The following is a 26577-nucleotide window of genomic DNA, read 5'->3' on the forward strand; positions in this document are numbered from 1 at the left end:
TTTTAATTCCCCACGTATGTTGGGCCGAGGAGGAGGAATAGCTACGATGTTTAAAAGTCATTTTAAATGTAAGCAGCTATCAACCCCGTCGTTTACCAGCTTTGAACTGTCTGTGTTTGAGCTGGGCTGCTCTCACACAGTGTTGTGTGCGGTGGTTTATCGGCCTCCAAAATGCAATAAGGATTTTGTGAGTGATTTTGCTGACTTCTTGGCTGAATTCATGCCAAAATATGATCGTGTTCTTATTGTTGGGGATTTTAATATTCACGTGTGTTGTCCTGATATGCCCATGGCGAAGGGCTTTTTAAACCTTATTGATTCGTTTAATCTGGTGCAATGTGTGACAGGTCCCACACATGAACGTGGACACACACTTGATCTTGTTTTATCTCATGGCTTTTCTGTTTTTAACATAGAGATTTGTGATGCTGTGTTTTCTGACCACAGTCCTGTGATGTTTGAAGTTCCTCTTGCCTGTGCCTCAGGTAAACCTCGCGCTGCTGCTCAGCTCTGTCGTGTTTTTAACTCCTCCACTGCTGAGCACTTTTCAAGAGTCTTTGACCAGATCTGTAAGATCCCGGATTTTTTATGCAGCCAGACTGAGGAACTGAGCTCATGGTTTTATTCCACCTGTCGGACTGCTTTGGACACTGTGGCTCCATTAAAAACCAGACTGCCTAAAAGGAAATCTGAGCCCTGGCTGAACGACATGACTCGAGCTGTCAGACTCGACTGCTGTCGAGCTGAGCGCAAGTGGAAAAAGGACAAACTACAAGTGTCATTCCAGATGCTGTAAAAGATGCCAAAAGAAAACACTTATCTGACATTATTTTGTCAAACTGCCACAACCCACGTGTTTTATTTAAAACTATTAACTCTGTTCTTAGTGCACCATATACTGACTGTATCGAGCCCTCATCAGAAGCCTGTGAAAATTTTTTACACTTTTTTATTGAGAAGGTCTCCTCCACAAGGGCTCAAATCTATCCTCATGCTCACGACCTCTCAGTCTCTGTTTCCTGCTCTGCTGTCTTTGACAGGTTTGAGCCTGTGACTCTGTCCTTTTTAAAGGAGACTGTTGGTCATCTTAAGCCTGCAGGGTCTCCAAATGATGCTGTCCCTCCTCGATTTTTAAGAGGTGTTACCTACAGTTGGTCCTTTGGTTCTTGAGCTGGTAAACCATAGTCTGATGTCAGATGTTGTCCCTAAAGATTTTAAACATGCAGTAGTCAAACCCCTGATTAAAAAAACCTGCTCTTGATCCTACGGTTCTTGCAAATTACAGGCCTATCTCCAAACTACCTTTTATTTCCAAAATTCTTCAAAAGGTAGTTTACAGCCAAATAATGGCCTTCCTGGAAAAGCAAAATGTGTTAGAGGTTTTCCAATCTGGTTTTAAACCCTTTCATAGCACTGAATCAGCCCTTTTAAAAGTTTTTAATGACATATTTTTAGCGACTGATGCTGGGGACTGTGTTGTTCTTGTGCTTTTAGATTTGACAGCTGCATTTGATACCGTGGATCATGCCATTTTATTCTCTTGTTTGGAGCACTGGGTGGGCATTAGGGGCACAGCACTGGAGTGGTTCAGGTCCTACTTGGCGGGGCGAACTTTTTGTGTCGTCCTCGGCTCCCCTCTTGTGTGGTGTCCCACAGGGCTCAGTTCTAGACCCCCTCCTCTTCTCTTTATATCTGCTTCCTCTTGGTTCTGTACTGAGAAAGCACGGCATTGCTTTCCACTTTTATGCTGATGACTGTCAGATCTATATCCCTCTAAAGAAAAAAGGCAGATACTTTACACAGCCATTACTTCAGTGTCTCGATGACATTAAGGCTTGGATGTCTGTTAACTTTTTAAAATTCAATGATAAAAAGACAGAGGTGATGGTTTTTGGTAGCTCCACTGAGACCCCCAATGTGTATGTAGATTCCCTGACCCAGTATGTTAAGCCAACTGTCACAAACCTGGGGGTCAAAGTGGACTTTGATCTGAAGTTTGATAATCAAATTAAGGCAGTGGTAAAATTTAGCTTCTTTCACATCAGGCAGCTGGCAAAAATAAAGCCAATTCTTTCACGGCAGCACTTTAAGACAATGATCCACGCCTTTGTTAGCACTCGGCTGGATTACTGTAATGCACTTTATATTGGGGTCAGCGCATCATATATTACTCATCTACAGAGGGTGCAAAATGCCGCAGCTCGTCTTTTAACTGGCACTCGAAAGTTTGAGCACATTTCCCCTGTTTTAGCTTCACTTCACTGGTTGCCCGTTTCTTTTAGGATTTATTTTAAAATTCTTTTATTTACTTTTAAAGCTCTCCATGGACTCGCCCCATCGTATCTCTCTGAGCTGCTACAGCCTTATACACCCCGTCTCAGGTCAGCTGATCAGCTGCTCCTGAAGATACCCAGGACTGGGCGTAAACTTAGAGGAGATCGTGCTTTTGCTGTAGCAGCTTCAAAACTGTGGAACGAGCTTCCTTTAGAGATTAGACAGGCCAATTCTTTATCTGTTTTTAAGTCACTCTTGAAAACCCACCTCTTTACCCTGCCTTTGACACCACGTGAGATGTTGGTTTTTATTTTTTTTATTTTTTTTATTTCAGTTGTTTTTAGGTGATTCAATGCTGTTTTATCTTGTTTTTGTTTTAATATAGGGCTGTTTTAATTTTATGTTTTATGTGTTTTATTTATTTGTTGTGCTGTTTTCTGTTATTCTATTGTTTTAACTTATTTTCTGTACAGCACTTTGTTCCTGTGCTGGGTATTTTAAAGTGCTTTATAAATAAAATTGGATTGGATTGGATTGGCGTGACACAACGTTTCTCTCACTGAAAACGCTACTTACAGATGAACAGAATCAAATTTTGGGGATTTCCTTAGCTGGATGATTGAGCATTCATCAAGATGCATCAAGTTAACCACCACCTCTGTTTTCTTGCTGACATTCAGATGGCGGTGATTTCTTCTGGACTACTCTACAGAGCTCCCTGTACTCCGGCTCCTACCTACCCTTAATACATCCAACTACTGTGGTGCCATCAGAGAACTTCTGCAGGTGGAGTGTTTCACTGTCGCACTGGTAATCTGAGGTGTACAAATTACAAAGGAATAATACTTTATGGTCAGTTTGACCATTCAGACGTTTTGCACTCTAACTCTATAAAACTATTTCCAGTAAACAGTTTTCTTCATTCATCCATTTTAATCTAACCTAGCATTTACTCTAGTCTATGTTGCTCTGAATGGAATGAACAGTGCTGTAATTGAACTTTATTTAAGTATTACAACAATAAAAATAAGAGAACTTTATTAATCCCAGAGGAGATTTTGTGGTAAGAGTTGTTCTTGTCTTTATTGTCTTGGAAATTCTCATGAAGGCTGAATGGATTGGTGCCAAAAGTACAGTTTCATGTATGAGTACTGATGAGTAATGGCTTGGTGTGTAAATAGTTACACACAAAGCCAGTTAATTTAGATCTTGAAAGTCTAGTTACACACCCAGACATCAATCAACATCAGTCATACATAAAACTGTACTTTTGGCAGCAATCCATCCAGCCTTCATAAACATTTCTTCTAGTCTCTGTTGCTCTGGATGGAATGATGAGTGCTGTAGTTTAACTTTATTTAAATCTTAAAACAATCAGAAACAGAGTACTTTATTAATCCCAGAGGACATTTTGTCTTAATAGTTGGTCCTGTCCTTATTGTCTTGGAGCAACTGTGATCACATAATTTTCTCAGGGATTAATAAAGTCTTCAAGAGGAAATGCTTGTGAAGGGATCGCTGCCAAAAGTACAGTTTCATGTATGAGTGATGGCTCTGTGTGTACGCAGACTTTCAGGTACCAAATTAAAAATGATAAAGTCTGTCTCCTCTCAGCTTGTATATCTTGTATGTTGTCCAAGGTTTAAGCATTTGATCAGATTATTTGGGGAATGGTGCTGTTGTCCTGTTGCTATAAGTTAAATTAAAGAATTAGGCCTAAATGTTATAACAGAAAACTTGAAGCAACAATTATTCAGAGGATTGTTTGAATTTCCCGAACTGGTTTCTGTGTTTCCCAGAAAGTACAGGGCAAACCACATATATGTTGAAGATTTTTATATTCGTTTAAAGGGGTTGGTATAAAAACAAAAAAATGAAAAACTGATAGCAGTCAAGGATTCAGTTTACTTCCTCGTATTCATCATTAATTCACACAAATAACATGATTCAAACCAAAACCCTGCGACAAAACAGCCTTTCTCTTGCAAAGGGCTGTTATCCCTTTTTCCTTGACAGTGCTTCAAGGTGAAAAAAACAATACTTAACCCTTGGATGCGCAACCTACCAATACCTACACTCTTCCACGAGAGGGGTCAAAAATGACCCCAAATAGAAACAATGCATTTTGCTATAAACTCAGATGTTATTCTTCAAAATCTTTAAAAAAAAGGGGTTGTAAGATTGTCATATTTGAGGTATTCCTCATAAAACATGATTGTGACATGAGGCCCTTTGCATTTTTATTTATTCTTTCATTAATTTTAAGAAATTGCAGTTTTTTATATCACTTGTATCACTTTTGTATGCTTGCTTGACATATACTGCAGAAGCTGGGTCTTCCCTCTGAAAGGCACAATTTGTTCAGCCACTGTAACACAATCACTGAGGATGAATTTCTGTCGACAGTTGACCAGGAACAGGCCCCATATGTAGCAGAAAGCTGCCATGTGGTTTGTTTTCAGTCGGTAGGCTCTGCTCTTCTTGTCATCAAAGTGCAAGAAACGGCAAATATCTTTAAATCTTTGAATTAACATAATGGCCTTGTACAATGGGTTATGCAGAGGACTCCCCAAAAACACACAGACTGGTACATCCCAGTTCTTCTCACTTCCTGCAAGAATGGTCAGTGAAATGAAGGCCAGGAGCTTATGTTCGATTACATTTTCCACTCTTTTCCCCTGTCTGTGGCTACTCTTCATGCCTCCATGTTTGTGCATGTCAGAACCTCTTCTATTATATTATCAGACATGAACATCTTCCATGCATCTATTGGGGAGACAGTACTAAACCCAGGTGCAAGCCCTGGCTGACTAATTCAGAATATTGTGGCTAGAGCAGTAAGAGGGGCTCATTCTGTTAGACTCAATATCCATTTCCTCTTCAGAGGACTCATCAGAGGACTCCTCTGTATCTGACTGGCTTTGTTCAGTGGGGGGCACAATAGTCTGGGTCCTGTATATCTTAGATGTCAGATTCTGAGTCAATGCCTCCGATGGGTTCTTCATCCCATCCGTCCAGGATCACTTGTAGGGCAAGATCCACAGGGATCCTATTTGAACTCATAGCAGCCATGTTGCTTTAGATATTTAAAAAAAAACTTCAGAAAGGACAATGTTTGAAATGCACAGGAAACTATAAACAGGGCTGCACATAAATGCTCCGCAGGTGCGCATTCGCTGTCAAAATAAAAGACATGTACCAGATAAGAAGTTGGAACTCGCGTTTGCGTACATAAGATGTTCTGGAGGAGGACAGACATTTGTTCAGAACTCTTAAAGATGTCGAAGAACCAAACTCCCTAAGCAATTACTTTGTTGTTCCTCCACCGCAAAAGAAGCACGTATTCTCTGAATTTCCGGGAATACTTTAATTTGACAGCGAATGCGTACCTGTGGACCACTTATGTGCAGCCCTGAGTATAAATCGTGTATGTTACTTTGTAAAAATTAATTCCCTTTTCTATCAGAAGTGTAAGTGGGACAGTCAGAGTTGCTAAGAATGAAAGTTTCATACAAGATTCCTTAGGAACTCCTTGGGGTCATTTTTGACCCCACTTGTGGAAGAGTGGGGTAGTGATACAAAAACTGCATTTTTATTTTTAATTAATGAAAAAATTAATAAAAATGCAAATGGCCTCATGTTACAAACATATTTTATGAGGAATACCTGGAATATGAATATATTACAACTTTTCATTTTAAAGATTTTGAAGAAAAACAACATGTGGGGTCAAATATGACTCCACATGTGCATCTAAGGGTTAAAAACAAACAAACATAGAGATCATTCCATGTAATTATTTTGCAGTGATGAATATCTAGTCACATGTCTTATGGAGGTGTTTTCCAGCCAGCAGCAGGGTTGGGCTGAGGGAATAAAAAGAGGGAGGGTGAGCTGAGCTGCATCTGATAACAGGTTGAACGGAGGCAAAGGTACATCAAAGGTAAGACACTGTGCTGTGCGGAAAAATTAGCCTTAGTCTAAAATAGAAGCTGACAGTAGAAATTAAAAGTTTAGCATTACTTAATTTTTATATCAGTGTTCAAAGTTTATTTTTATGTCAATTTGCCATTTCAAACACTAGTGTATTATTAATTCATTGTAGTCAACTAATTGATTGATTATTATTATTATTATTATTATTATTATTATTATTATTATTATTATTATTATTATTATTATTATGATTATAGTTGTTATAAACATTGTGGCTTTTTTGCTCATTTCAGATGAAGTGGTTTGTAGCAGCTGCCTTTACTGTGTGCATCTTTGTCCCCCCTTCCTGGGAACAGGAACCATGTGTGTATTCATTGATGAGAATATTTTGTGAGATATTTTGAAAGAAGTGTTCCACAATATTTCTACTCATGGCATTCTGAATGTTAACTTTTTTCCCTTCTCATCCAGCCTGGTGTTATCACCTTCCGTCATGCAGTAAGTACCAAGTACATCTATTATCTATTATATGTTGCCCACTGGTGACTGCACTTCAGTGACTTTATGTATCCTTTTTGTTTATAGATGAGCCCAACTGGTCAAAATACCCCAACTGCAGCGGAACTCGACAGTCACCCATTAACATCGTCTCCGAATCTGCCAAACCGAACAACAACCTGTCTGAAATTCATTTTGAAAACTCCTCCAATATTATGTCCATTAAAAATAATGGGGAAACAGGTGAGAATGGTTCTTATACAGCGCTTTTCTACTCTGAGCACTCAGAACTGGGTTTATGGCTTTAAGATAAGATAAGATAAGATAAGATACCTTTATTAGTCCCACAAGGGGAAATTTCATGTTAAGGTTGCCGACCTATTGCATGCAATGGAGGCACCATCTTACCCTCCGACCATACATACATTACACAAAAACATCACATGGGAAAGACAGGTCAGAGAGGTATAACAATGGAAAATGCACCACATGAGGAAAGATAAGGAGAAAAAATAACTCCCCCCAGACTGAGCTCTAACGGGGGGTTCAGTTTGAGAACAGAAAAAAAAACACCTCTGCACATAGCACATGAAAAAACTCTTAATACACCAAAGAAACACATGACAAGCAAAAGGGGTGGGTAAAGGGTGAGAGACAGCCAATATAGACAGTGCATCCGGGCCTGCAGCATAAGCGCTGGTCTCCTTGATCCACCGTCAGCATCGGAGGGGAATAAGCGTCGAAGGCGTTTGGAGGGGGAGGGGGGATGAGTGTACATCTGCATGTGTATATATGTCTGTGTGCGTATGTGTGTGTCCAGAGTTCAGCTGAGACAGTGTCCTTCGCCCTGCCAGGCTAAGTAAACAGTCTTCCAGCCAACCCAGGTAGAATGGGAAGAACAATCTAAACACAGTCGTTATCAGGGTGTTTTTGTTTGGCTCCAGCCTTGAGACCGCAGCTGGCGCCGAAAGGGTATCCGCATGAAGTGCTGGTGTTTTTTACTTTAGTGTGAACAACTCATATGAATTTCAAAGCTGTTCTAACAGTCCAACACTGGTCTCTCAATCTCCCGTTGGAGAGCCACGAGCTTCTCCATGATGTTATCAACCTTACACTCGGTGATGTTGTCATTCTTGTGCTCAAAGAGCCGATTCTGAGAACTCACGACCACAGTGAGCTTCTCCAAGATGTAATCCAGTTTGCACTCAGAGATTTTATTCTGATTATTCACGTCAGCCGTAAGCTTCTCCAAGATCTTATCCATGCTGCACTCAATGAGCCCATTTTGATAAACTCACTCCTCGTCCTATTGTTTCAATCCCAGCGGGCAGCCTTGTGGGGGTTTGAACAGCCGGTTCCGCTTTCTTAATTCTTCGATAAGTCAGGGCCAAGCCAGCTCCAATCAGCAAGAACCCTGTTATCGTGGTTCTGAATAGGTAGATATCTTCAGCGTCCTCGATCGACAGTCCCGCCGGGCACACGAGCCTCCATGTCTGCCACCCGTCCATCGTGTATCCGGCAGGGAAAGTACCTCCAGGGCACTCGGGCTGTCCCGAGCCCAGACTTCTCGTTGAGAAAGGGGTGTCAATAGCATTCAGAGACCAGTTAATCAAATCCATAGTTCTCTTTTAGGTTTTAGAAACAGACTGTGAAGAGAGTGTTCCAAGGAAAAGTAAAAACAAAAAGTAAAAAGCGACCACCTTCGTCAAGAGCAAAAAACAGAAAGTAGTGGCTACAAAAATGTTTTTGTCCCCTGAAAGTTCTGTTTTTGACTTACTTTAGCAACTACAAAACAAACAAAATAACAAAAAAATGCTAAATTGTCTAACTGGAATTTCAATGCAGTTCCCTATCCTAAAATTAAATGCACCAGCCTTCCACCTGAGCATTTTCTCTTAGGTCTCACAGGTTTGGTATAAATTCATCCTGTTTTTGTATTTCCATTCTCTTACAGTCAGAGTTAACCTTACGAAAGAAGTTAACATTACAGGAGGGACTGGCCTTGCGCCTGAATGTTTCCTCTGACTCCTCGCAGGTTAGCTGTAACTTTATCGTGTTTTTGTTTTTTCACCTTCTTTCAGTCCAAGTGATGCTTGAGAGCGGAGTTAAGATTTCAGGAGGGAACCTGTCCGGAGAATATGACACCGTGCAATTCCACTTCCACTGGGGCAACGGCTCCTCTGTCCCCGGCTCAGAGCACACGGTGGATGGAAAGCGCTATCCTATGGAGGCACAGATTTTTTTCATTTTGTATTGATGATATTGACATTTCTTTTTGCTAATAAAATTTTAATATTGATATTAAAAACAAGAAAAAATCCAACTAAATAACTTAATTTTCCCAGTTGCATATTGTGAACACCATGCCAATCTACAATCGGAATATGACTCAAGCTGCTGAAGATCCCACCGGAATTGCTGCACTTGGTTTCTTTATTGAGGTGAGAGAAGCAGCACACAAGTTTTTATAATGCCTGCTGTCTACTTCAGATATAGAGATACAGTAATTATTATGTATTACAACTGCAGCTGGGTTTTCCCTGAAAGACCTGCTTGGCAATGTGTCTCTCTCTAAGTATTACCGCTACCTTGGATCTTTGACGACCCCCCTTTGTAATGAGGCGGTGGTCTGGACCGTTTTTAAGGAACCAATTAAAGTCAGCAAAGATCTGGTAGGTGTTATTTCATTTCTTCCTTGTGTCTCCTAATTATCATTGCTGCAAACACATAAACACTGTTAGTGGTTCATGGAGCTAACTGGAAACAAAAAAATGTCTCACTACCAGATTGACCTCTTCAGCACCACACTGCACTTCAACGACAGCACATCACAACTCATGACAAACATCTACAGAAGTGTACAAAACCAAAGAGATAGAATAGTCTGGACTCAGAGGAGCAACAGTTCTGCCTCCACAACCTGCTTCTCCTTGGGTCTGCTGCTCCTCAGCCTTACACTGAGCTCGAGTTGGAGCTAAAATAGAAAGAGGACATCATCAGCAACTTTGCTGATCAACCTGTTGCCTCACTTCAGCACATGCATTCTTTCCCCATTTAATTAAAACTGAGCTTCGCTGATTTCTAATGTAGCTCTTTATGTTTGACATAATCATAAAAAGTGTGAAAAGTAATTTATGAAGGTGAAGGCTTCCTCTGCTCCCATGATTTTTCTGCTATTTCTTGATTATGGCTACCTGCTACAAAGAACTTGCCTGTTGTTACATATCAGTCTAGTTTACTTTAAGCAATGGCATGCACAAGTTTTCATTTTGCCTCCATCAGTGCAGCTACTAATGCATTTAAAGTGCACTGGTAGCTAAAACCACAAAATGGAAAATGAAAACCTGATGACTCATTTATGAAGTTCATGTTATGAAGGCTTTGTGTGTTACTTTCTTAGATGAACAAAATTATTTATCAGGGATGCATATTGTTTATGTCCTTAATACTGTACTGTATTGCATGAAATGAAGAAAACTGTGACCTTCCTGATCTTATTAAATGACAATTAAAATTATTTATCACTCTTTCTTGAGTTTTACTGTCTTTTTTAAATTCTTGGAGGTTTCTGGGACTTTTAAAATGATACATAGCTCTTTCATAAGCTCTGCATTTGCTACCCTTAATTAGTGGAAGCCATCTGAGCCTTTGAGAGCTTGCTATTCTAGTTCTGAAAACACAAAAGTCCCCAGTTTTATTCTCTGTTGGTTCAAAACTTGTGATGCCGCCAAGTAAGGACATTCTGTACTTAAGTAGAAGTACAAATACTACTGTTAAAAAGTATTTCAGTAAAAGTTGAAGTACTGTTTCAACTTCTTGACTCAAGTAGAAGTAAAAAAATGTACAGGCTCCGAAATGTACTCAAAGTAATTAAAAAGTAGCTCTTTGGAGGATGTTTCTGTTTTTGTGTCCTATATTAACACAATTATAAAATAACTTTAGTCTAACCGTTTTTTATTCTAATTGTGCCCAGCTCAGATCTGAAGAGATAAAAAGGGAAATAAAAATACTCTATTTTCTGTTGCCTACATTGTAGAGGATGTCTTTGAATCTAAGCAGAAAAATTGGTACATTTAGAGGTTAAAGTGGATTCAGCAGGTGGGGGAACTCTAAAATCAGTTGTAGTGGCTCAGTGTGGGTAAAAGAATCACAACTCACAATAATTTCTATTGAGCACTACAGTAGATTTTCCTGATGTACATGCTTTGATCAGCTGACCTTTGTGGATTTACACAACTAAATTGTACCACCTCAACTGCACACTTTTCATGAGTTGTCCTGGCTGATTTCCATTGCCCACACTGACTGTATGCATTTCTAGACTCTAGAAAGTTGATACAAAGGTTGAATTCAGTCACTGGATCTAATCAGGCTACTAGCATCAGCTAAATTTATACAAATCTCTGCTACCCTTTATGTAACCTGAATGACCATGAGCAATACAGCCACTTATAGCAGTCCCACACACTGTTCTTTACTTTAACCTCTTAGGACCTGGCATCCACACATGTGGGCATCACATTTTGGGTTATTTAGACCAAAATACTCAATTTTGCTCTACAAGGGCCTGATATCCACTTACGAGGACATTATACTGCTACTGTTCTATTGAAAATTTAAAAAAATATCCTCATATATGGCTCTCATTTTTCTTAGAAACAAAAATTAGGTAAAAAAAAAAATCTGGTAATTCTTTGTTTTTACATTCATCAGGTCCCAATCAGCCCAAATATCAAGGAGAAATTAAAAATGCATGCCGTGGAAGAGTTCGGGTCTTAGGAGGTTAAATCCATCGCAGTACAGCAAACTAACCTGTTTATCCTGCACTGACCTGCAGAGTAGTTTCACACAACCTGATAGGGTGACCTAAAAAGTTGGACTCAGACGCAGGCTTCCAATGCTCAGTGAATTTATGTACAGTAAATGTCTGGCAGTACACTGTTTATGCTGTCTTTTTGATTTTGTAAAACTGGTGTGAGGGTAGAATTCAGTAAATGGATTTAAGCATCATTAGTTAAAATTTATATGAATCTCTGCTACACATGTAACCATCAAATCACAGCTGCTGTGCGCCAGTCACACACTGTTCTTTACTTTAAACCATCACAGTACAGCAGGCTAACCTGTTTGTCCTGCACCAACCTGCAAAGGTTTTTTTATGCAGTTTCTAAATAAGACTGTTAGTTTACCTCAGTTGTATTTGCAGCAAGTTTCACAATTTAAAGAAAAATATAATGTTGCATGTACAGATCCAATATCTGATTTAAAAACACGAGAACTTACATGTGAGCTTTCCATTTCCAGTTTATCAAATACTACTGAGCACTCGTCTTCCTCGGACCCCCGTCTCTTACTCCGACTCTCACCTGCCTTCTCAGTTCCTCCATTCATGATGGTAAAGAAAAACGCAGACGTGGCACCTTCGAAGGCCTCCATACTGATTGCTAAGTGAAGACTTGTGTAAAGGAGTGTCAAACAGGTGCTACAGTGATTTCATTCTGGTAGTTTTAAATAGTTAGGAATAGGTGATCCCTCAGCAACAGTCTGTGAGAATTTACTGTTATTTGACCTTGTCCTAATTTTCACTCCCTACAAAAACAACTCTCATCTCATGTGAATCTATAACTGTCTATTCTCTTTTATTCTGAGTGCTCAGTAGTGCAATTAACTATTAAAGTGATCTAAAATATATTACACTCCATACCATTTACCAGCAAAGGTATTGTAACCCAAACTTTTCTAGTCTACTACTAACTTAGTAGTAAGTCTACTAACTTTTCTTAAATTAGTAGTCTTAATAGTTTTTGTTTGGTTTAAAATTATATTCAGATACAAGTCTTGTTGTGAAAGCCAAATTTATCACATCTATGAACCAGATTATGGGCCTGCTAAATGTTGAACATCTAGGTTGGTTTTAAAGATGGGGAAAAAAGTAATTATCTTGTGCTTCCAAATAAACAAGTTAAATTCTATATCCACAATCAGAATCAGAAACATTTTGGGGTAGTCTATGATAAACAATGCCACATGCTTTATCTGGTCAGTGCTTATTAGAAATTGTAATGCCAAATACAGAAATAAAAATGTCGCAATACCACACATTTAGGAAACCATTTAGACATAGTGGTGGATTTTAAATCGCTAATTTTATTAATAAGTACTATATGTGTTAGTGTAATTTGGTTGTATGACAAGTATATTGACTTTCTATGTTATAAGTTCAAATCAAAGGATCAAGTCAGCTAATAAACAATTTTCTGTTTTTTTTCTCCCTCTACTTGCTTTTTTAGTTTGTTTGATGCTCAGACCAGCACCCAAAATACATAAAACTCTTACATGTCTAGAAAAGGAGCTTTTGGAAAGAAAGACATCAAGTGGTAAGTATTTTGATTTGCCAAAATATTAGTAATCTTCAGTGTCATTTATGTTAATCATGCTAAACTTTAATCATACTTTAGACCTTAACTTCTCGCTTTATTTGTGTGCTGGCTTTACTGATCTTTCCCTTTCTTCTGTTTTTGGACTTGAGATATGACTGCTCTATGCTGTTGCTGCTCCAGTACATTCTGCGAGAAATGCTGTGTAAGTAAATACAAACAACAACAGTTTGGTCTGAAGTTTTTGAAAGATCATATCCCATATCTGCTGTTTTTGAACAGCAAAATTATTTTTTGTGCCCAAATTATTCAGCAGATCACCAGAAATAAAATTTAGTGGCGATTTTTGCGTAGCCCTTTTAAAAAATAAGCTTTCACGACATTAATGTGTGTTGGATGGTGGTCAGGGTTATCAAGACTCACAAGTGGGACACTGAATGTCATCTCTGTACTGTATTTATTCTTATTGTATCCTAATTTTTGCCTCATAACTTTTGCACTGTCCACTTCCTGCTGTGACAAAACAAATTTCCCACGTGTGGGACTAATAAAGGTTATCTTATCTTATCTTATCTTATCTCCAGTGGGGAGTGAGTGCAGGAGGTTGAAAGATACTCATCTCAATGCACAGCTTGGCTATCTGCAGCTGTATGTTATTTACACTCAGTGAAGACAGGGGCTGAGCTGTCAACTAATCAAAACTCACAGGTCAGTTTGATCAGGTGGTGAAGGAGCATGCTGGACAGACCTGGCAAGCCCAATTGTATAGTGAGGGTGCACTGAGGATGCCTGACAGAGACCCCAGTTCAGCAGATCATCAACTCCCAGTTTCACAGCATTCTGAGGGAGGCTAGGTAGTTCTGCACTTCCATAGCTGGTTGCTGCTGCAAGGAGCAGTGGTCACAAGGTGGTTGATGCCTGTCATGGTCGTAATTACCATCAAGCTGACGAGGGGTCCTGTTGGGCTTGGATAACCATCAGGTGGCGGATCCGGCTATCTCTGGAGCAGTTCACAGCTGAGTATGGAGCAGTGGGAATATTAATCATCAACTCTGTGTTCATGGTCCTCAGCCGGAAAAGAATGAAGTGCCCAATCTACATCAGGGATGAGTTGCTGCCTCAAGTGGAGGACTTTATGTATGTCAGGCTGTTGTTCATGAGTGAGCAAAGAGGGGAACAAGCTATCGACAAATGGACTGTTGTGGTGGTACAGACATCTGACAAGAATGATTCCTGTGCGTCTGTTGGGTGAAGTCTTCTGGCCATGTGCTAACACGAAAGGCCCCGGAGCAGAACCAGGACCTGCTGGAATTTCACTGGAGGAGGGGAGAGGGAGGGGATTCTTTATTTAGGCTGCCAGCTTCCTTGCAGATAAGTGTAAGAAAATTGATGGGTGTATGGATGGCATAATTGTTTATGTCAAAGTTACAGTATTTCTTTGGTAATAGTGTAATAATGCAGATTGTCAAACTTAAGATCTGTTCTACAGCAGATGCAGAAACATTTTTTTATGGAAATATCACTTAATTTTCTAAAGAATATGATTGTTTCCTTGCAGGACACCAGGACAGATGAGCTCTCCATCTCAGATGGTGTTATCAGTGAAGATGGCCAAATGCAGGTTCACAGTCATTGCATCTCAAACCCACATCAACTTCCACTGTACTTAAGGGAAATTACAACAATGTTAAAGACTTTCATCATTGCATTTGTATCACCTAAATCCATGACAGCCATTTAGGCAGTAATGCCAGGACGGAGAAACAAAACACCATTACAAATGTTACAATGTAACAAGCATCTGTGTTTGATTGTTAAACAACTGTGTTGATTGAGCTAGAGACTGTACTTGTGGCTGAAAAATAAATAAATTTTATATTGGTTAGATCAGTAATGTAACTTGCAATACAAAGTTTGAGGAGCCTAAACCTAGTTTCAGAATAATTAAATTTCAGACTTGTTTCATTTTAAGGTTTTTAAAGTTTAAATCGTTTAAAAAAATAAATATAAATCTGAAATTTGATCATGTTTAAAGTGTTATTAAATAACACCAGCTGCATTTGTGGCAATATACTTGTCATTGTTCAGCAGAAGGGTGTCCAGTGTGTTGGCAAATATACATTTTTATATTTGAAAATTAAAGTTGGGCTGATTTTAACTGCATTACAGGAAGTGTTAATTAATTATTTTGAATCATATATGTATAAATTGTTTATGTTAAGTGTTGTACCAGAAATCTCAAGTTCAATGATTATAAAACATAATGTAATTTAGTTGTATGGATTTTATCAACTGGTCCCTTAACGAAACTGACAACCCCCGGGGAATGGGAGAGCCTGATTTTCCTGCGGAAACGTTTTCTGCTGGATACTCAATGGTCGGTTGCGACGTGTGTCTGGCAACACTCTCGATGGAAGACATTGAACAACATCTACCAATTTGGAACCACAATAACAGAGTTCTGGCTGATTGAAGCTGGCTCGGACCTGATGAACAAGAAGCGGCTACAGCTGTTCAAAATCCCACAAGGCTGGCCGACATGATAGACAATGGGCAAAGCTGTGAGTACTCTGTGTTTTTAAACGCAATATGGATGAGATCCAGGAGACGTTCATGGCCCTGCTATATGGATAACATCTTGAAGAAGAACAACGGGAATTGAGAGACCTGGTGACTAGTGACGGACATTAGACCAACTGTAAAATTAGAAACAGTTTGTTCACACTACCCAAAACAAGCACTAACCAAACACATGTGCTATGTGCTCAGGTGTTTTTTTTTTTCTCTTCTCAAACTGATCTCCCTGTTGGAGCTCAGTCTGGGGGGAGTTATTATTTCTCCTCGTCTTTCCTCATGTTGTGCATTTTCCATTGTTATACCTCTCTGACCTGTCTTCCTCATGTGATGTTGTGTAATGTATGTATAGTCGGAAGGGTAAGATGGCGCTGGCAAAGGTTGGCTGTCAAGAAGCGCTGTATGGCAGGCAGGAGTTGGACCCAAAATCCAGGCGCTGGACTGAAGGGATTAACTCAAAATAACAGCTTTATTGGCTGGCACGAATACAAAACTAAACTACACTAGGGAAAATATAAACTACACTTTACAGAGAGGCACACAGGGAGATCCACACAGCAAGAGGGACGACGCAACATGGAACAAAGGGATACTCTGACATAAATGCACAGAAGGTAATGAGGGAAGTGGGAACACAGCTGAGGACAATTACTTATGATAGCACGGAGAGGACACGAAACTGAAAACACTGACACCAACACACAGACCTTAAACATAACACAGAGAGAGGCAGAGAGAGAGGCAGAGAACATGAAGGAATACATGAGGGGATGAGGAGAACACAGAACACAAGGAGTGGGAACATGGTACCAGAACAAACACCACAATATAAGCACGGACACAGGGAGAATCCAAAGAAACCAAACCAAACAATCCTGGGAACATAAAGAGCAAAATACAAAATGACAGGAAAACTAAGAACGCTGGGTCAAAATGACCCAGGACCATGGCATTGTCATTCTAACCCAAAAAAATGTCCCACGCGTGGGACTAATAAAGGTTATCTTATTTATATGTAAACAAAATTTTAAAAAGCAAGTTACCAAAAATAGTTTTTTAACACTGGTATTTGATGGCATATCAGTTTAGATAAGTAGATCACTACAATTAGGGAGAGGTTTTCCTAATAAAGCTTAAACGGATCAGTAACCACTAAAACATTTACTGTGATGCTCAATCTGCAAAGTTGGGAATCTTAGTAACACATCGAAGTCATATTAACTCATTCACTGCCAGCCATTGGCAGTGAATGAGTTAAACCCATTGACTCATTCACTGCAATTGACGGCTATAGACGTCAATGGCAGTGAATGAGTTAACAAACCTCAGTCTTAAGAATATTCAAATATCAAATTTAAACATAAAACCTTTGTGACACAATGACAGCAATGAACATAAATGGAAAGGAAACACAGGTTTGCATTTAAATTAATAAAGAACACACAAAAAAGTTTAATTTCCCAAATTCCAGATCTGATTGTTCTGATTGCTCACTACATACATGCATATACATACAGATATATATATAAAAAAAACAAAAAAAACCCCACCCAGCACGCCCCTGCGGGCGGTTTATCCTTCAAGCTCGGGTCCTCTACCAGAGGCCTGGGAGCTTGAGGGTCCTGCGCAGTATCTTAGCTGTTCCCAGGACTGCGCTCTTCTGGACAGAGATCTCCGATGTTGTTCCCGGGATCTGCTGAAGCCACTCGCCTAGCTTGGGAGTCACCGCACCTAGTGCTTCGATTACCACGGGGACCACCGTTACCTTTACCCTCCACATCCTCTCGAGCTCTTCTCTGAGCCCTTGGTATTTCTCCAGCTTCTCATGTTCCTTCTTCCTGATATTGCTGTCATTCGGAACCGCTACATCGATCACTACGGCCGTCTTCTTCTGTTTGTCTACCACCACTATGGTTAGCCACCACCATTTTGTCCGTCTGTATCTGGAAGTCCCACAGGATTTTAGCTCGGTCATTCTCCACCACCCTTGGGGGCATCTCCCATAGGGTGGGAGAGGGTGTATATATATATATATAGCCGGTGTATCAGAAAAACTCAGGAGAGTTTTCTCCAAGCATGACATCCCGGTGCATTTCAGACCCAGCAACACGCTCAGACAAAAACTGGTTCACCCGAAAGACAAAACGCCAAAACACAGACTTAACAATGTGGTGTATGCTGTACAGTGCAGCGAGGAATACCCAGACCTCTACATTGGACAGACCAAACAGCCACTTCACAAGCGCATGGCACAACACAGAAGAGCCACCTCCACAGGACAAGACTCAGCAGTCCATCTGCATCTTAAGGATAAAGGACACTCTTTCGAGGATGCCAATGTTCACATTTTGGACAGAGAGGACAGATGGTTTGAAAGAGGAGTGAAAGAAGCATCTATGTCCACTGTGAGTGACCATCTTTGAACAGAGGCGGTGGTTTACGACACCAACTCTCTGCCATCTATAATCCAGTTTTGAGTTCCCTCACCAGACGCCTTAACGCCCACTCACATCCTGGGCCATCTGATCTTAGGAATTCGCATGATAAGGTGGGGCCAGGTTTCACAATGAACTCACCCGAAACTCTGGCTGATTGGGACCCACACCCATTTTCACACCTTGGCTCAGGCGATTAGAGGCTCATCAGGGGGTCCTTTTGTCCCTCTGTGGGGGGTTACTCCCACTAGGCTTATATCTGGGACTCTCCACCATTTGACCTTAGAACTGAAGAAGCTTCTCGGATGAGAGGGGAAATGTCTTCAAGTAACTTAAAGAAGTCCAGACGCTTTTCTTTGCAAGCTCCTTTGACCACCCATAAGTGGCTTATTTTATGAGATGGTGACACTACAAGATCTTACACTACCAGTCAAAAGTTTGGACAGACTTTCTCATTTAATGATTTGTCTTTATTTGTACTACTTTCTACATTGTAGATACATATTGAAGACATCCAATATATCAAGCAAGATATATTGAATTATATAGTAAAGAAAATTTTGATAAATAACTCTCAATGTATTATATTTTAGATTTCTCAAAGTAGCTACTGTACCTTTTGCATTGTTGTGAGCGCTGCAAACCCTTGGCCTTTTCTCAGTGAGCTTCATTGATGTAGTCACCAGTTAGTGAATCAGGTGTTCATTTGTGGAATTTCTTGCCGTAATAATGGGGTTGGGACCATTAATTGTGTTGTGCAGAAGTCTGGGTTGGTACACATCTGACAGCCCTTTTTGATAACTGTTAGAATTCATATTGTGGCAGTCCAGAACATTGCTTTATTTATTTATTTATTTTTGCCTGTCCCGTTTGGCTCTTTTGCCATCAGAATTATTGTCTAAAGGCGAAGAAAGATGCCCAACGGATTTACTTTACTAAATGGACCATCCCAGATTGCCGTAATGGTCTATTTGATTCACCTTTTATTGTTTATTTTATTTTATTTTATTTTCACTTGCTAAATACGGGACAGACTTGACTGGGGAAAAGAAAGGGGAGAAAGAAAGAGGGAAAGAAAAACAGCGGGGAAGAGGAACGATGATAAAGGGCAAAAAACAAAAACCAACAAAATAAGCAGACAAAAAATACATATATCAATCACCTGGATCACCTGTTGAGAAAGAAAAAAGAGAAAACAAGCAGAAAAAAAGAGCAATATAATAAACATCATCACGTTGATCTATGGGAATATAACAGTAAATACTAAATATTAAACATTACTGTAAGATCAACAGCGCACAGTATGCTTTGATATAGGAGCCAAAAAGGTGAGCACCCATGTGTACACCTGTGAGCATGAGCGTGCTTGTATTTAAAAGGTTCCTTCATGTAATGATCTGCGAGAGCAGGGGTGGGCAATTCCATCCCTGCAAGTTTTAGATGTGTCTTTGAACCAACACAGCTGATTTAAATGACTAAATTAGCTTCTCAACATGTCCTGAAGTTCTCCAGAGGCCTGGTAACGAACTCTTCATGTGATTCAGGTGTGTTGACCCAAGGTGAGATCTAAAACCTGCAGGACACCGGCCCTCGGGGCCTGGAATTGCCCACCCCTGTGCTAGAGGGTGTGGGGGGCCACAGCCCCGTCCTCCAGGGCATGAAGCAGGTATGGAGGAGATCAAAACTCCAGACATCCAGAGGCCCTCAGAACACAAGAGATCAAGGTAGACCAACAGAGGGGCAGCCGGGCCACTATCCCGGAAAGAGCTGAGGAGAGTCCCAGATGAGAGGTCACTCAGCAGCCGTGGAGCAGAAGCCAAGGGGGGTTGCAGTGACATGCCCGTGAGCTCCACCGGCAGCCAGCTGTGCCAGAGTGACCGAGCCCCAGGCAGAGAGGCCGAGGGCACCCCACTCCCAAAGTGGCCCGAGCAAGCCCCAGGCTCCAGGCCCTGACAAGCAGCCACAAGGAGTGAGCCGGTGTGTACCTGGACACCCATCCCTGGACACAAAGAACCACCAATGCACTGATGTCTGAGGGCGTCTGCCCATGGCAGGGTAAGTGGTGGGGGGAGCTAGGCCTCCGTACCTTGGAGGGCCTGAGATGTCCCTAGAGAGGTGGCGTCTGATACCCAACCTGACATATGGACACAGACAAACAGGCACACACAGATACAAACATCCATTCCCACCCTCATGCTCTCATATGCAATTACTCAACACTCACCCAACATAGAGACAGACATAAAGAGACGTTGTACACACAATCACACTCCCAAAGCGTAATCTAAGCCCCAGGTCTAGGTACCCTTGCCCCGGGAGGGGGAAACTGCACCCAGACCCAGGCAGCGTTACCTTTTTCCTTGGGGTGGAGAGAAGCAGACTGCCCCGACTTGGCAGCAGCAGGAAGGCCCCACATTCCAGACCCCAATCGGACGGCCAACTCCTCCTCTCAGCCCCCCCCCCCCCCCCCCCCCCCCCCCCCCCCCCCACTCCAACAGGCAGCACAGAATGGGGGTGTGTGAAGACTCCAAACCTCCCTCCGCCCGCTCATATGTAGTGTTGATGCATGTCTGTTCTAATGTGCATTTAAAACCCAAAATATTGCTAAAACTTTAAATGTGTCCCTAATTGCAGTAGCAAAAACCATCAAGCGCTGGATGACACTGGCTCACATGAGGACCGCCCCCGGAAAGGAAGACCTCTGTTGATGAGGATACATTTATTTGAGTCACCAGCCTCACTTGTAAGTTTCTCAACAGCCTCCTGTACTCCAGTTCCTGTTTACCCGTAATACACCCAACCAATGCAGTGTCATCAGAGAGCTTCTGTAGGTGGCATGTTTCACAGTTGTAGTAGATATCTGAGGTGTGAAAAGTAAACAGGAATGGAGATCAGTCCCCTATGTGCCCCAGTAAAGAGATTGAAAATGTGATGTTATTTCCAGGGTAAAACCGCAAAGAATTGTAAGTACGAGTGGTAAGCGGTACTAGCGCACGCAGGCTTTCACATGAAAAGTCAGACAGCGATAAAAAGAAACACAAAAAATGGCAAGAAGCTGTTGTATTATTAACTGCAATAGCCGGTCGCATGACAGCCATGGGAAGCTGACGGGTAAAGAGAGCGGTTGCTATCCGATTACGTCGTGGAAGAGAAATTGTTCAAGCCAAGTAACAAAGAGCTGAACGATGGCCTGGATTGCAGCCATTCGAAGACCAAATATAATGTTCCAAAACACTTCAGCTCACATGTTAGTCTGCTCCAAGCATTTCCATAAAGGTAAGTCTTCTGTTGTAGTTATTACATGATTTATCACATAAATAACATAATTGTTGATGTAGGTTACAAAAAAGTCTTATAATGATTTGAATTGAATTCGTTGTGTTATGCTGCTTTGTTTGCTGTGGCTTTGCAGGCTAATGTTTGTTGTGTTTTGTAGGAAAACGAGTCTAATAAAATGCTGGAATGCGATCCAGACTGGGCACCCTCTATCAACCTGGGTCATACTGAGTGTAAAGCTGCTACCAAAGCGGGATTTGATCGGTTAAGAGAGAGAGAGTTATCAAAACAGCCACGAAAAGTCCCGCATATATGTGCCCAAATGTTGTATTGGAGCAATCAAGTGATGAGTATGTTGTTTTGATATGTTTTTGGGGTTTTTTTGCATTGTTGATTTGTTTTTCACCGAAGCAGCTAATAAAGCACAATGGAATACAATTTTGCCTCTTTCTTGTAAGATTCTATAACAGAATGAAACAATAATGCCAGTTATAAATAAAGACAATAAATTGAGTGAATTATGAAACACTTATTTTATTTCTATTAGATCTGAAAATGTTGTGTAATACTACAACCTGAAATGACAAATAGATTGTGTTGGCCTGTACAGGAGATAAAGAAAAAAAAATTAACAACAGCTGTGAAATGGAATTGTTCAAATCACCAAAGTAAACTGGACCTGGGCTCTTTGCAGGGGTCTGAAGTTACTAAACATTTTGTGAGTGCACTCACACTTAGGACCATATAATAATAAATATGTACGTGAGGAAAGTCGGGCAGCACGCTAACAACCTTACTCTACTATGTATGCTCGTATGGGTCTAACCCTTTCACTCCTTTGATTTTTTCCTCGTACTATTTTTTTGCCTTTTCGTCAACTCTGTCTTTTTACAGACCTGCCATGTTTTCCCTCGTTTTGTACATCACTGTTTTTGGGCCAAATAAATTGCAAGTAGGGATTAAAACCGCAGAATTAATGATTACCGGTGCTGGAAATGCTAGCGCTTAATGCAGTGTTTTGATTTTGTTGCCACTCGTACCTACAATGCAATGCGCGGAAGTCACGTGGTCTGTCAGTCTTGGAGCGTGATGTCACGGGGGTGGGCGTGGAAAGGATTTTTGCCTGATGCGCCATTTTCCGTGTCCAAACAAAGCGCAAGCAAAAAAGGAGCGAAGGCACACACAACAGCCATGGTTCGTATTTGCTGTGTGGTCGGCTGCAATGTTCGATCGCACGACCGGCAAGAGAATAAGCTTCAAAATGGTTTATCTTTTCATTCTTTCCCAACCTGGAAGCAACATGAGGCAGCTCGTGTATCAGATGTTACCAAAGGAAGGCATCTAGCCTGGATAGCAGCTGTGAGATGAGCTGATATCCAGTTTTCTTCCATCTCCAAATATCTGTTGGTGCTCCAGACATTTTCATTCCAGTAAGTTCTAAATATGTTCATATCACTCTTTATAGCCTATTAGTTTTATTTTCAATGCGCTCTGAGGTCATAGCAAATTAGAACAAACATCCTACTCAGTGATTTTGTAGAACTACCTTCTATTTATAGAGTTGCTAATTATTTGGCATTATTGCAGCAAACCAGCCTATGAAATGGATGAAACATCATGACTGGGTTCCAGCGCTACACAAGGGACCTGCTTCAAACATACCATCATGCCAATCAGATTACTTCTTCCATGTGAGGGTGAAGAGGTGACCCTTCTGGATAAGATGGTGAAGGTTTTGCTGCGTTTGGTGTGGTAGTAAAACCAGGGAAAAATGAAACTTGCTCCTGTTAAATATTCTTAAGTCTTGTGCTGTATAAATAGCGGTATTTTTCAAAAGATACAGTAATTAAAGTAATGTTAGCAGTGGGCAGTGGTGGGTAAGTTACTTTAAATTAGTAACTTAGTTACATTACTAGTTACTTCTATCAAAAGTAACTCAGTTACTTCAAGTTACTCGTTACCTTCAGAGTAACTAGTTACTAAGGAAAGTAACTTTGGTTTTACTCAGAATTCTCTTATTAATGTGTTGCTTCTGTAGCCGGATGGGTTACTTGCCTTTCATTTTCTCTCTCTCTCTCCCTCGCTCGCTCTACTGCTCTCGCTCTCTCCTGCGCTTGTTCTCTCGGCTGCGCAACTAGGTTAATTGGGAGCCCACCTGCATATTGATTGCAGGGTGGCGCCAGTCCATATAAAGTTAAGCCGGTGTTCTCCTGGTCCGTTTGGCAAAAAGCAGCAGTCAATGCTGAGAGTATAGCGCCTCCGGTAGTGATAACTACTTTTATTAGCATTCACAATTACCGGAGGCTAAGGTTTTATTTATGTGGTTTTAGGGTTTGATTGCTGCCTTCACATCTCCGTGGCAAACTGCCCGACCTTAATTGGAAGAGCAAAATGCCTTCCCAGCCGCTGTTGTGAGGGCTCCTCCTCGGTGGAGCCTGCTGTCTTGTCTTGTCTTGTCGTGAAACTGTTTTTATTAAGCAGGCTTACCTTTTTCTGGTTCGCCTGGTTTTATTTTATTTTATTCTGGATTGTTGCTTGTACCCACATCTGTGACCGGGCTGGAGCGATCCTCTGCCCGAGTGTCACGCTGGGAACCTTAAACTGCCTCAGTTGCCGATCTCAGCCTGTGGGGAGCCAGACCGGCTTCTGATCGAGGCCTGGACAATTACCACCAGCACGAGTTGTAGTTGACTTGTGGGGCGTAAGCCTTCCAGTGTGGTGTGTGTGCGCGCGTGTGTGACTTCTTTTATTAAAGTTGGTTTTAGTTTTTTTATGATCTGTAGCCAGCCTGATGCTCAGTGTCCTTTTATTCTTTTAACGTATTTCTCTGTGTTTTATTTCAGTGAACGGAGGATGTGCCAGTAGCCCTGGGACCTCAGGTGGTGGGTCGTTTTCACACTTTCTTTTGTACAGCACAGGGTGGGCTGTAGTGATTTTCTTTTTGTGTGATTTTCTTTTGGGTCCACGGCTGCTGGTAAGTACAAGTTCCACGATTGTTTTATTTTCACTTTAGGACACTGTCAACAACGACGCTACATTTTGCTTTCTAATATTTTATTTATTTTAACGATAAATAAAACTATCTTAATAGTGGAGCCAACCTGCCTCGGTGTGCATCCTTGAATCTGTGCGGCCTCTTTTTATTCCTTTTATCTATTCTTAAATATATATTTCCTGGGGGTGAAATTCCCCTAGGTGGCGTTGTCATTTTATTACTATTTCTTTTATAACCCCGCCGACCACTTGGTCACACTTCCGTAATTGGATACCCAGCAAGACTGCCAGTCTTCTAGCTTGCTTAGTTGCCACAAGTGCACTGTGCCACCTACCAATAGAAGGGAAAAAATAATGTGCATATTTCCACGAGAGAAATCCCACTTCTGGACCATCGTTGTTCACCGCCATGATTCTAGCCTACGTCACAGCGTCATGTGCGCTTTTTGTTGTAAGATTCAGATAATTATTTTTTAAAAGCTAGACATTTTAAATGACAATAAGAAAGAAAAGTATTTCTTTGTGCCCCCCTCTCCCTGTTAATGCCCTACCTGGCCCCATTGGCAAAACTTTGCTAGACCCGCCCCTGCACAGTTACCAGCTGTCAGCTACGTAAAAAAAAAGGTGTTATTTGTCTCTCAGAAACAGTTCATAACTTCCCTTCAACTCATTCATGTCACCTAAAAGGTAAACCTGTTTCTCCATCACCTGCTCAGCTCTGATGATTCAGTAAGGACATCTCCTGGTTTCATCTTCATGTTTCTCTCTCACCACATATCCAAACTGATATCATGACCAGCAGCTTTACAGCTGTGGCTCCAGCAAACATCAGCTGATGCTAGAAATGAATATTAAATAAATTCTAACAGCAGCTGATCAAGCTTAAAAGTGCTGGTCTTGTTTAACGCGACATCCGCTGGTTTCTTCTTTCTGGCGCAAAGTGGGCGATAAACAAACAAAAGAGAAAAGCTGATCAGCTGATCATTGATCAGTTTCATGATTGAAGTAAGAAACAGGAGAGGGAGGGTGAGAGAAATAGAGACGAAGAGGCAGCTGTGCAGCATAGACACAGAATAACTCCAGCTTTGTGTCTTTTTCATTGTAGCTGAAGTCCGGGACAAACTGTTCCTTTTCACCTCAATACGAAACACGTAATATTTTCTCTGAATATGAGACTATTCTGTTTTTTAGGGGACGGTTGTCAACTCTAATAATTAACCTTATGAACAAAATAAAGTTCAACATCAGTAACATAGCACCCACCCAGCTGTATAGAAACGCCGTCATGCTAGCTAGTACCCAGTATGAAAAAGTCAGCATAACGAAAATAAACTCCACCTAAACTTGGTTTATATCTGACCCAGATAGACTGCAGGTCATAACTTCTTACCTGAAGTTCAGTTCACCTGACACTCGGACCGGCGGCCGCTTCGGGTCTCTGCTCCTGCCTCCGGTTTCTGATGTGATGTTCTACAAAGTGGTTTTAATTAAAGGAAAAAAAGAGGCAAAAATTTGTTTGTTTCTTTATTCAACTTTTGAACAGTGGTACTCAGTCAGTACATATTCAGCAAATTACATGGCAGTGCACTACAGGCATAAATCTAGACCCCTAGATAAATCATTATGGGTCATTCCCACGACCCACTTTACTGTGTTCCAGTGAAGTATCCAATAGCGGTGACAACTCCTCCACAGTAGCAAGTGGGATTTTTCTATTTTGAGGACAGCTCCTTTCAATACGGATGGTCCGTTTACGTTTTGATCAAGAGCCTTTTTTTGGGCAGCTGAAGAGGAGAAGTCTATCTTATGGCCAACCTCTGACTGTATCTTGGTCATATTACACAGCAAAACCCAGTATACAGGTTCATCTGTAACAGTCCTTGTACCACGATCAACACTGTTGCTTCTGCTTTAAACAGAAGAGCAGCGACATGGCTGCAGGTCTCCGCGACTCCAGCCATACAGGTGCAGTGTGCGGCTTCAACCTTCCCTGTGATGCTCACAATGACCCATGGCTGCAATGCTGGTTCATTCTGTCACGGTTCGGGGCAGCGGCCGTGTGAAGAGTGGAAGGAGGACTCAAATGCAGCACTTATTCAGACGTGAAGGGTGATTTATTGACAATACTGAACATAAAGTGGAGATGGCAAACAGAACTAAGGACGAACTAAACTGGGAGAAACTACACAAAGGAGTGGCAAACCTGAACATGA

General features: G+C 41.1%; 1 protein-coding gene across 1 annotated transcript; it reads left to right on the forward strand.

The window, feature by feature from the left end:
- Positions 1 to 709: 709 nt before the first annotated feature.
- On the forward strand, positions 710 to 26427 carry LOC102204184 (carbonic anhydrase 7-like). Its single transcript, XM_013915927.1, has 9 exons — positions 710 to 792; positions 961 to 1040; positions 6796 to 6951; positions 8790 to 8938; positions 9054 to 9149; positions 9205 to 9211; positions 9256 to 9380; positions 9495 to 9566; positions 26284 to 26427. The coding sequence occupies exons 1-9, from the start codon at positions 710 to 712 to the stop codon at positions 26425 to 26427; spliced, it is 912 nt and encodes a 303-aa protein (XP_013771381.1).
- The last annotated feature ends 150 nt before the right edge of the window (positions 26428 to 26577 follow it).

This window comes from Pundamilia nyererei, unplaced genomic scaffold (assembly GCF_000239375.1).
Source record: "Pundamilia nyererei isolate P.nyererei 1_Seehausen unplaced genomic scaffold, PunNye1.0 scaffold00400, whole genome shotgun sequence".
NCBI lineage: Eukaryota > Metazoa > Chordata > Actinopteri > Cichliformes > Cichlidae > Pundamilia > Pundamilia nyererei.

Excerpts from the sequence above, each read along its gene's own strand:
- LOC102204184 (XM_013915927.1), top strand. The coding sequence starts at position 710 with ATGACTCGAGCTGTCAGACTCGACTGCTGTCGAGCTGAGCGCAAGTGG. Across the intron at positions 793-960 it reads CAAGTGTCATTCCAGATGCT|GTCTCCTCCACAAGGGCTCA; the intron begins GTAAAAGATGCC and ends TTTATTGAGAAG. Across the intron at positions 9,567-26,283 it reads TGACAAACATCTACAGAAGT|AAGAGCAGCGACATGGCTGC; the intron begins GTACAAAACCAA and ends TGCTTTAAACAG.